This window comes from Arvicanthis niloticus, chromosome 10 (genome assembly GCF_011762505.2).
Source record: "Arvicanthis niloticus isolate mArvNil1 chromosome 10, mArvNil1.pat.X, whole genome shotgun sequence".
In the NCBI taxonomy this organism is placed as follows: domain Eukaryota; kingdom Metazoa; phylum Chordata; class Mammalia; order Rodentia; family Muridae; genus Arvicanthis; species Arvicanthis niloticus.
In genome coordinates, this window is record NC_047667.1 from 64849966 (window position 1) to 64862334 (window position 12369).

Consider the following 12369-nt stretch of genomic DNA (forward strand, 5'->3'; position numbering starts at 1 on the left):
AAGGTAACTTTGGACCTTTGCTTTTTCTGGATTTTAGTAGATTTTAGAATTGGATCTACAAAGTCATAATAAAATGAACTGGGTATGTTATCTCTTCCCGGTCTGTAGCACAGAAGTGTTCTCTTTCCTGAGGGCACAGCTTGTGTGCTATACTGAATTGGAGGCTTTCTCCAAGAAGTATTCTGAGAACATTTCCCATTACTGTGGTCATCACAGTGACATTTTCTGCCTCTTTGTGAGTCGTTGGATGTCCTTGATGTGAGTCATCTTTCTTCAAGCTCATGATGTTTCAGTTTGTAACACATTTGCTATATTCTTAATATTGTAGGTCTCTGTGTGCCCTCTGATGCCTGCTTTCTTTCTGGTTGGTTGGTTTTGACAGTGCTGGGGTTGGATTCAGCATGCATTTCCAGTGCCCTGCACTGTGCTCCTTAAGTCTGCACTTGCTGCTGGAACTTGTGTGTGTGTGTGTGTGTGTGTGTGTGTGTGTGTGTGTGTGTGTGTGTGTGTGCATGCGTGCTTTTCAAGTGTCACTTAAAGCTATTAATTTCCTATTTCATAGATTGGCTATATCCCATAAATTATGATGTTATCCCATAAATTATGATGCCATTAATTTGGGATGCATTTTTAAAAGATTTGATGTGGTATAATTTGTTTATAGAAGCTTTCTGGGTTCAGTTTAATGTGTTTTTATACATTGGTTTCTCTAACCACTGACACAAACTAAAATACAGGACATTTTCTTCACCCTAAAACTTCCTCGGTGTCTATAACCAGTCCTTCTCCAGCTGCTGATAATACCCAACTTGATTTCTGCCCCTCTGATTGTATGGGGCTGAAAAGATGGCTCTGTGCATAAACACAGCTGCCTTGCAAGCCTGATTATTTTGTTATATAGACTATTGTTTCGGAGTATCTGATCACACTGTGAACCCTGAAACTGCATTACTTACTGGAAAAAGCTGTTTATAGTCGTGTGGCTCATCCTTAGGATGCACCTTTAATTCCTCTGGCTGGAATACGGATCTGTCTCTCCCCTGTGTGCTCACCCTGACTGTCTTCCTCTCCCACTAACAGCTCCCTGCTCCATCTTCCTGTTCCTGTGCAACAACTGCCGCTCTTGATGCAGTTGTTTAAGTGGGTTTTTTTTTATTATTATTATTGAAAATAGATCCACGAGGATAATAATTTCTCAGAGTTCAAGCTGGACAGTGAGTGAATGAAGCACACGTCTTCGTTCTCTTCCCTGGGGTTTCCTGTGCAGACGTGACAACTATAAATGCGAAAATGTCTCCATCCACCTGTGCCTGTCTTTCCCTGTAAAAATGAGAATATTGTATGTGCACTCTGTAGCTTTGGTCACATAACAGTCCACCTTGGAGAGCATTCCTCTTAGCAGACAGTGGTGTGTTCTTCCTGGCTTTACAGTGTTCCCTTTGTGTTCCAGTCTCGTTGGGAGTTAGAACCATTCCAGCACCTGTAACGGTTTATCACAATCACTTTGTGAACATGAGTTTTTAAAAGTGAGATTGGTTGGTCCAATAATATGTATTTAATACCTTTAATTTGAAAACTATGGGAAATTTTAAATACCTGAATTTAAATGGGTTCTTATGAAGTGTATCTGTACTGGTTTTTATTGGATTTTGCTTGTTAGCAGGAACCTCGTGTGCTTCCTGGCTAGTTACTGATCTTAAATGATGCAGTTTTGTCAATTGGCATCATATTGAGTCTTAATACTTTTTAGAGTTATATTCTTTATTAACCATTAGAAAAGAGACAGATTTTTTGTTTGTTTGGTTGGTTGGTTGATTGGTTGGTTTTTTTGGTTTTTCTGTGTAGCCCTGGCACTCACTCTGTAGACCAGGCTGGCCTCAATTCAGAAATCCACCTGCCTCTGCCTCCCAAGTGCTGGGATTAAAGGCCTGTGCCACCACTGCCCAGCAAGAGACAGAGATTTAATTTTATTTTATCCAGTTGTTTTATATAATAAAAAATACATTAATAAATTAATAAAAAGTAATTCATCCAATTTGAAATGTCATTAGCATGTTTTTAAAAGCTCGTACATATTTGCACCTCTTCTTATTTTTTGCCCAAATATTTCTGGATTAAAAAAAAAAGAAAATTCTGTGCCAGGTGTGGTGGCCCATGCCTTTAATACCTTGAACTCTGTGAGTTCAAGGCCAGCCTGGTCTACCTAGTGAACTCTAGAATAGCCAGGGCTATGTAGAACAACCCTGTCTCAAAAAAGTAATATAATATTTATAATTAGATATTCTAAATCACATCTCTCCCCAAATCCTGTTAATGGTTTAATTGGGATCTGTCTACATTTATGATTTTCCAAATTTTTATTTTAAAATTTTCCAAAGTTTTATTTTAATTTTTTCTCTGTAAGTAAGTTTAGTTCAACAAGACAGTTGTCCTGTGATAGAGGCGCACATTACCCAGAATGAAGTAGACTCTTTGTGCTCTGAGCACATGCTCCTAGTTCACTGCAATGAAAAACAAGACCTACATCATGCTTATTCAGTACCTCAGGCTGCTGCTCTCAGTGTCATAGTGACCCGGACAGCCAGAGACCAGCAAGCTTTCCATGTACTGAATTACTGAGAAGTAACACCCATACCCAATTCTCCTTTATTACTAGTTCACATTAGTCTACCACATTTGTTATGAGGGGCCAGGATGGGGTAGGAGTCAGAACTCAGTACACTTAAGATATGGTGGACTCTGAGTTTGAGCCTCAACACTGGGAAAATGTAGTAAGAAAGTCCTTGCTGCCACACTATGTGTTTTCTCTGGGTTCCTTTGGTTTTTACCCATGCCCTTTTTCTGTTCTTGGACACCATATTACACCAGGTTATGTCTTTATAGCTCCTTTAAGGACTCTGATAGTGTGATCTGTTTTGTTTTTTTTTATCATGGAAAAAATACATTAAAGTTTTGGGTTTTTTAAAAGCTAATAAATATAGATAAACTGGATAGTATAGACGTATGTATGTTTTGATGTATTAATTCATTTTCTCTCTCTCTCTCTCTCTCTCTCTCTCTCTCTCTCTCTCTCTCTCCATTTCAGGCACTCTGTGAGTGTGCACTGCACACTCCTTATGACAGCTTGAAACTAGGGATGTTGTCTGTCCTCTCCACACTGTCAGGGACCATTGCCATTAAACATTACTTCAGTGTAGTTCCAGGTAAGGCAAAGGTAAGGTGAGAATTCCTTTATCTGTGTTCCTGTCTCAGGAACACAGTTTTCTCTGTACACCTTTAAGCTGCACAGGTTTCACTTTGGTAACCTATCATGTGCTTGTGATTTATTTGAGGATTGTTTCTTAATTAGTACCTGTGATTATAGAAGTGTGTGCCCTTGTCATTCCTGGGAACGAGCTTGCTTATTCAGTAAACTTAAAGCTAAAGTTCTTTTGTTCTGGGGGCCAGAGAGATGGCTCAGAAGTTGAGGGCACTGACTGCTCTTCCAGGGGTCCTGAGTTCAATTCCCAGCAAACACAAAGTGGCTCACAGCCATCTGTAATGGGATCTGATACTCTCTTCTGGTGTGTCTGAAGAGAGTGACAGTATACTCACATACATTAATTAAATAAATAAAATCTTTTTAAAAAGTTGTTTTGTTCTTTTAATGAAAGTTTTGTTACATTTCTGTTACTTCCTTTTCCTATCAGTTAATTTGAATTAAATAAGTCTAAGAACATTTATTTGTTCTTTTCATGACCATATGGCATGATTTTATTGGGTAAATTCTCTGCCACATGTCTTGATAGGAACTAGAAAGCATGATGTCTCTGTTGCCCTCTGATATTCTATGTCTTCCTTGCTGTGAGTGTCCGTATGTGGTCTGGACTAATGGTTGCCATGACGGACTGAATTGGGAGCCACAAATAAGTAGACGTGAGGGATAATGCATTGTGTGTGCATAGAATGGTGACTGTAAGACATGCAGTCTCTGGAAGGCACTGCCACGGAGGCTGTGTGTCACAGCTGGTCCCTGTGGTGTGTGTACATTGGTCACAGTGTGTTTAGTAGAGGAGTTTGGGGGCTTTGATCTTAGCTATTCTTTGGCCTCTCCTTCCATATTTTAACCTTAGTATTGCAGTCTTTCTAGTAATCCTGTGAGCTACTTGCTATATGTTACCTATTTTGTATAATGAGGTGTGTAATATTTTGTGTCTTAAAACTGTTTTCTTTGCTCTTGTCATCATTCAACAGTTTGAATTGCATTCTGATGATAGTTCTGGTGTCTCCAGAGGTCACTCATGGCTGCAATTCTCTGGAGCCTGGACCAGAACTGGATAGTCGAAGGTCACTCCTTTCACAGTCTAGAACAATGGTTCTCAGCCTGTCGATCAACCCACAGGGGTCAGATATGAGATACTTACATTATAATTTATAACAATAATAAAGTTACAGTTATGAAGTAGCAACAAAATAATAGTGTGGTTGGGGTCACCACAGCATGAGGAGCTGTATTAAAGGGTCACAGCATGAGGAAGGTTGAGAACACTGGTCTAGAGTGTGAAGGCTTTAGCTGAGCTGCTTAAGGTATCTGTCTTCTTTGTTTGACTCTCAGGGATCTATCTTGGTTCTCAGGATGTTTGGTAATGCCAAATAAAAGCCATTCTGTTTTATTTGTTGTTTTACTGCCAAAGCAAGTCATATGGCTAAGCCCAGCTAGGTGTGAAAAAATAAGTTAACTTTGATAAAAGGAAACAAGCAAAACAAACAAACAAAAAAAATCCCCTGGGATAGAGAGAGTGTCCTACCTTTCTGTAAGAACAGTGCATCATTCATCCAGTGTGTTTTGAATACATTAATCTTTATAAATCTTATTCCTAGTCTTTTACCTGATAGTTAACATTCTTGCCTCTGGAACCATGTGGCTTTGTCTTAGGACATCATTTCACATGAATGATAATTAAATTTTTAAAAATCACAAGTTGTGATGATAAATATGCCTTTAAACCCAGCACTTGAGAGGCAGAAGATCTCTCTGAGTTCCTGGACAGCCAGGGATAAAGAGACTGTAACAATAATAATAATAACAATAACAACTAACAATAATAAAATTAAAATTTTCAATTTTTATGCTTTAAAAGCATGATATCAGCCAATATCTACACATATTGATGGTATATAAAATTTCAGATTACATTATTGTGTACAACTAGAGATAAAGTTACACAAAGAATATTTCAAAAAGCAATAAATTTATGCTGGTTTGTGAGATTTGGAGACATTTCTGTTTCCTTTGGGCTTTTCTGCTCCTTCCCCAACAAATTTTCTAGTAGTAAATCTTAATAGGTAAAAAAATATTAAGTTATAAAACATCATGTGAAGAAGAAAGAATGGCTACACCCTAGGAGTTCATTTTCCACAATTCTCAAAAAAACTGGCTATGTAGTTTCAGCTTTGTAATATTTTGTCCATCTTAAAACACAAGAATTTTACCTAACTGGTATTGTTTACAGGAATTAGTAAGTGGTTATATAGCTTACACTGTCTGGGACTGTCTTGGCTCATGCCTGAAGTAATTTTCAACCATGTTGACTTCACGCTCAAGACTCTGGTATAAGAGACAGGTCGGACTGGACAGGAACCATGAGAGGAATAGAAAAGGCCAAGATCTGATTCTTCATGAGGCTCAGACATTTACAACCAAGAGCTTCTCTCCTATAAATTAAAATATCCACAGCATAGAACTCATGTCACAGACGTAGGAATCTGAGTTTTAAGAGATAGCAGGCTTTTCTGTTGTTGTTCCTCACTCTCTTGCTCTTACTCTGTCCTCTCATCCCTTCCCCCTTCTCTCTCCATGTGCTCATGGCTGGCCTCTACTTCACTTCTCCTTCTTCTCCTCCTCCTCTTCCTCCTCCTCCTCCTCCTCCTCCTCCTCCTCCTCCTCCTTCTCCTCCTCCTCCTTCTTCCTCTCTCTCTCTCTCTCTCTCTCTCTCTCTCTCTCTCTCTCTCTCTCTCTCTGCCTTTCTCTGCTTCTGTTACCTTCTTAACGCTCCTCCCCATGCCCTGAATAAATTCTATTTTATACTGGGGTGTGTGTGGCTACAGAAGAGTACTGTGTAGTTAGCAAGTCTATGACCGTGATGGTGGGCTACTAAACACCTTTGTACTGTTTCTTCTGTAAAAATAAAGTGGATCCACTGAATCGCAGTATCTTTGACAGCTGTGTGGTCATGGATTCTTATGTGAACCTCTTGAGGTATAACATCAGCAATTTGGGGCAGGAAGAAGCAAGCAAAGTGTTCTTCCTTGACCTTGTTTTGTCTGACAGGAAGATGGCATTGGCGTCACCATTTGGCTGAGAATCCATCAGCTCTTGAGATGCAGCCTGTAGTTACTTTGGCTTCAATACTGTTTCTCAATCAATTTTCATTATTGTTTTTATGGGGAAAGTCCTATATTGATTTTAAAAGGCAGTCATTGAAAAATGGATGGCACACTTCTATTTTACCCCAGCCAAGGAGGAAGAAATGGGGGTGGTGTATTATTAATGGAGTCAAGGGAAGAAAATACTGTTAATTTATTAGATATTTACTCATAAAGCTGAGAAAATTGAACCTCCAAACTGAATTGCTTTCTTTATGAATGAATTTTAATCTGAGTTACTTTTCTCTGCTTGTTTAGGAAATGTAGGCTCTTCCCCCAGATCTTCTGATTTAGTCAAATTAGCCCAAGAATGCTGTTACCATAGCAACAGGGGCATCGCAGCTCATGGAGTGAGAGTGCTAACTAATATAACTGTATCTTGTCAAGAAAAAGGTAAGTGCACTCAGGACAGGCTTGTGTGCTGCTCTGCAGCTTGAACAGGGTTCTGTGGGTTGTGTCGTTCAGTCCTTAGCTTATGTGCACTGATGCATGTGTCTTAGGGCTGTCTAATTTGTGTGAAGCCCTTAGGACTGCAATTGTGGAGTTGACATGTCTAGTAGGGCATTGCCTGGTTTCCGCACTCTGTTCACTGTGGTGTGTGTGGGACAAGGACAGCCTACATAAGATTCAACTGTACAACAACTGGAAAATTACTTGGGTTGTGTAGGTTCTTAAATAGCTAGTGTCTTCACTTGGTGGCAGTTGAGCTGGCAGGAACATGACTGGATTTTCATAGAACCCATCTCTAGGTACATGCAACAGTGAGCTGACTTACACAAACAAGGAGGATATATTTTATTATCTTCCTGACATCTTTTTAAAGTGTAACACTGGAAATGTTTCATGCCTCCATTCAAGAATGGGAAGTCCATTTTGGACAGTATGTGCTTCAGTGATCATGTTGACCTTTATGGGGCCACAAGCTCAGCAGTCCTCCTACCCACAGCACAGTGTGCTTTTTGTCCCAGTATTTCTTCACACTGTTTGCCAAGGCCGTACAGCAATTTATGAAACATTCTCAAAGTGGATATTTGATTGATTTGACTTCTTGAGTAAAAAGCATTTTTTGCATGTGGTATAAGAAACTGCTGTATAGTCTCAGGGACCCACAGACATTTGGCAGTACAGTGCTATAGCTGCAGGACATACCCAGAGCTTTCTTCTTAGGGCCAGTGCTTTGCAACTTTCATCAGAATCTAAAAGGTATTGGACCAACTGAAAATGCACCTGCATGGTTTATGTCTGATGGGGCACGGTTTTCTTAGCTGTGCTGGTAGTGATATTTCAGTTTCTCTTTATAGCTTCATGACCTTACTTGTTGATTTAATATGAATATTTTATATCTTCAATAATGTGGTAGATTTAAGGTATCTGAAGATAGCCATTATATTTCAGAAACAATTTGCATGTGCTTTTCTATATGGTTATATTTTAAATTTTTTCATGCAGGGTATTTAATTTTGATTATTCTTTCCCCTTTTCAGGAAACTTAGATTTGCATGTTTATTTCCTGTATTAGACATGATATGTCTTTATGTCTGTGTTTTTGTATGCTGTCTGTCTCCTGACCACCCAACCTAATATTTTTTCCAGATCTCTTGTCACTGGAGCAAGATGCTGTCTTTGGCCTGGAATCCCTTCTGGTGCTTTGTAGTCAAGATGACAGTCCAGGTGCTCAAGCCACTGTGAAGGTGAAGATGACATCATTTAATATACTGCCTCTTTCCATAGCCTAAACTGTGGAGTAATCCCTCGGGTGCAGGCTATCTACTCTGCCATAGCTCCTCAGTTAAATCGTTATAAGGCAACCACGCACGAAATGTGACGGTTGGAGGGGAGGGCATGACTTCACTAGCCGTGGGTAGTCAGCTAGATTTCCAGTGCCAGGCCTGGTTTTTCTCGCTTTGAGAAAGTCTGACGTCTAAGTAGAAATCTGTTGGTTACTGAAAGGGTGTATGTGCCACTATTACATCTCTAGGTCTGTTTTTTACCATGATGTCCATAGGTGTCACAGCTAAGTAGGACTCATTATTGCTTCTGTCCTTTGGAAGCTTGCCTGGTACCTTCTGGTACTGTGAAGGCTAGTCCTCAGGAGGAGGATCTCAGGTCAGTTTCAGAGCAGGAGCCTCCATGCCCTGTTTCTGAAGTTGCCAAGAATTACAGATTTTAGTAAGATATTGGACTTAGTATAGTAACTGTACATAGAGGACCAGGAAGGTTCCGGTGTTAGAGGCTTCTCCATATGTGTAATAGGATGTTGACATTTCAATAAGGAGCTGTAGCACCAATCAAAGGTGCAGTGCTATAATGTGAGCACGGAGTTGAGAGTGATTGCTTTGAGTTAGACATTGACAAATGAATTTTAGTAATTAGGAGGGCCATAGATGTGCCATTCGTATTGAAAGGATCATGTCTGAGTGACTAATGAGAGGGAAAGTAGAGTGTGGAGGCCATCAGATGTGCTAAAGAATGTGGGCTTGAGTTTCCAGGGAGTGAGGAGACGTTAGAATTTTAGAAGAGTAGAGGCAGTCTACTCTTGTTGTAGTTACTTGTAGTTACTTGTTGTTGTTGTAGTTACTTGTTTGTGTAGTGTGTGCCCAACTGTTGAAGATATGTGTGTGTGTGTGTGTGTGTGTGTGTAATCTTTATATATTTCTTGAAATGTGTTCCCGTCTTATATTTACTAGAAAATTAAGGCTCAGAGAGAGAGACTTGTTGAAAGCCACCTAGCTAATGTGGGCAAATAGTTGACTTTGTGTTCATTGCATGTGCCTCTCATTACTCTGATAGCTTGCGTGGTTGTAGTCTGAAGGAAAGACGGATAGGCCCATCTTTTCTAGAGATTAGAACTAGTGAGACATTTGTGTTGTGGTAGAAGAATGGGAGGGAGAATTTTAGAGGTATATATATAAAAAAATCAACTGTGGAAACTGAGAGGCTTCCATGTTTTTAGTTTCATCAGCTAGGATAACATAAATTAGGCCTAACAGAGAAACTCCACAGCTGTCAGGTCTTAGATTTCAGTTGAGCGATGAATAAGAGAAAATTAGGAGCATCTCTCCACTCTGATGCTCACAAAGTCATCAGTAAACTGAACATGCATGTGCTATGCAGAGCAGTGATCTTATGAACATTCTGGAGTCCATCATCATCCTGAGTTCTACTGTGGGTAGTTTACGGGCACTCTGCAGAAACAGGTCCTGGGAAGAGCTGTAGCTCTGCCTCCTTGGGGTTAGTCACAGAGTTAGATCTGAGTAGTTGATGCACATTCTGGACATGATTCAAGTATCGTGCACTTTATACTCCTGGTGTGGGATTCAGAATCTTGTGTTTCTTATGGAGAAAGGTGGTGAGTCTACAAAGAATGTGCCCTTGGGTCCCCATAACTTGTACAAGGTACTCTTTTAAAGTTTCGTAAGCAACTTTAAAGTATAACCATGTACTCTCCCTCTTGCCCCTTTGCAGTACTAGGGACTGAAGCTAGAGGCTCAGTGCAGGCTTGGCAGTCCTCTGCTAGTGGCATAACCAGGCTGTTCTCTCTGTGCAGAGTGCTCTCAGCTGTATGGTGAAGCTGGCCAAGGGCCGGCCCCATCTGAGCCGCTCAGTGGTTGACACTCTGCTAACTCAGCTGCACAGCTCTCAGGATGCTGCCCGGGTCCTCATGTGCCACTGCCTGGCAGCCGTTGCCATGCAGCTCCCAGTACTGGGTGACGGAATGCTTGGTGACCTCGTGGAGCTCTACAAGGTGATTGGACGATCAGCCACAGACAAGCAACAGGAACTTCTGGTGAGGAACTGCTGTAAAAGACTAGGAACTAGTCTGTTGGCAGATACTTAAGAACGTCAACACTACTGTTAGACTTCAGTTGAAAAGCAAACAGGTTAACATAACCCTGCAGGCCTGGGATATAGTGCAGTGTGCAGTGCTTGCCCAGCATGTAGAAGACCCTAGCTTTAATCACAGTACCACAAAAAGTAGTTAAAAATAAGATAGTGCCGGGCGGTGGTGGCATACGCCTTTAATCCCAGCACTTGGGAGGCAGAGGCAGGTGGATTTCTGAGTTCGAGGCCAGCCTGGTCTACCAAGTGAGTTCCAGGACAGCCAAGACTATACAGAGAAACCCTGTCTCGAAAAACAAAAAAAAATAAATAAAAAATAAAAAAATAAAAATAAGATAATACAGTAACTTTTGTTGTTTTCTTTGAGACAGAGTCTGTATAGTGCAGATATGCCTTGAACTCAGAGCAGTACTCACAAGTGCTGGCTGGGATTATAGTCATGAGTCTTTGTACCCAGCTACCAGGAGCTTTTTCTACAAGTTAAACCTCTCCAGTTCAGAAAGTACCTGAGCTTCCCAGAAGCCCAAAACTTATAAGCAGCATTGAGTGAGCAAACTCTGTGCTACAATTTCCAGTATCTGAAATACATTTGTTCACAAGCATTTCAGACAGAGACACTGAGCTTGTTCCTTCATTTGGTTTAGAAGCCAAGTTGAGTTTAGGTTTAAAACAACTTTGTTAGCTGGGCACGATTGGATCATGTCCATGATTCTGGCACTTTGGAAGGTAGAGGGCTGGAGCATTAGGAGTTGAAGGCCGAGCTTGCTATAGAGTAATGAAAGCAATAGTGGGTGTGGGGAGAGCAGAAGGAAGTGGCTTCCTCACAGCCGGTCTCCCTGAGAACTCACTCGCTGGCAGTGACCACAGCAGGGATCAGTGAAGTGTTAAGTCAAATTTGGGTTTTTTCCTTTTATTGAAAGTAGATTTTTTTTCTCACATAATAGAATCTGTTTGTTTTCCCCTCCCTCTGTTCTTCCCAATTCCTTACCCACTCTCCCACCACCAAATCTGGACCTACGGCTTTCTGTCTCTCATTCGAAAATGAACAGGCTTCTGAGAGATAATAATAAAATAGAAGATAAAATGAAAACTACCACATTGGAGTTGGACAAGACAAACAGAAGAAAAAAGCCCAAGAGAAGGCACAGCCATCAGTGCAGTAGAACCAGTTTACGCTTATCCCCACTAGCTTACAGATAAATGAGACTCAGACTGTGGTGATTTTATTTGGCTTTGACAATTATTGGGGGGTAACCCCTAATCTACTCTTCTAACTGCTGGCCTGGCTGCCTCCCCAGTAATGTACCCTAAATACTTGCTGTTTCTCCTGGCCATGTGCTCATGGTTCGTCTCCCCTCATGATGGCTTCCTCTCTCTATCCTCTTCTTCCTTCTTCCACTGGTCTCTCCTCCTTTAACCCAGTCACTCCAAACTCACCTACCTCTAATCCCTCCAGTAATCAGCTGCAGCCAATTTTACTTAACCAAGTTTTAAATCTAGGAACAAGGTTTGCACAACAACAGCTTGTAAACAGAAGTCACTTGTAGTCCTAGACCTTCTGTACAGAATTTAGCATTACAATACATAGCAGTAGACCAAACCAAAACAAATCAGAAACCCACTGCCTCTTACACTTGGGAATCTCATAAAAATGCTGAACTAGAAGCCATAATATATATAAGGGACCTGGTGCAGAGCCTTGCACACCTGTGTGTGCTACCTCAGACCCTGAATTCATGCATGCTCTAATCACATTGGTTTAGAAGGCCTTGTTCCCTTGCGGTCCTCCATCCCCTCTGGCTCTTACTCTCCTCTGCCTCCTCTTCTGAGGGGTCCCTGAGACCTAAAGGGAGGGATGTGACAGAAACACTCCATTAGAGATGCATGTTTCAAAGTGTTTTGCTGTCTGTATAGTGTCTTAGCCAAGTTTGTTGTGTATTGAAGTGGCATTTGAACTACGATCTCTATCTTTTTTTTTTAGCACCACTATAGGCAGTTTTAAAAATTAAACATGAGGTTTTTTTGTTTTTAATCTAAGAAGGAATACAATAAACTGTTTGCATCTGTAACTTTGCTGAAGGAAACAGTGCTAGGCCAGGCATTGTGATATTTGCCTTTAATCTA

General features: G+C 40.8%; 1 protein-coding gene across 1 annotated transcript in view; it reads left to right on the forward strand.

Moving 5' to 3' along the window:
* Positions 1-12369, forward strand: part of Ints7 (integrator complex subunit 7) — a 52961-nt gene that overhangs the window by 25559 nt on the left and 15033 nt on the right. The window contains exons 8-11 of the mRNA XM_034513059.2: positions 3086-3203; positions 6664-6798; positions 7999-8096; positions 9953-10192. Coding sequence (XP_034368950.1) covers positions 3086-3203; positions 6664-6798; positions 7999-8096; positions 9953-10192 — 591 coding nt within the window. The remainder of the gene's footprint in view (positions 1-3085; positions 3204-6663; positions 6799-7998; positions 8097-9952; positions 10193-12369) is intronic.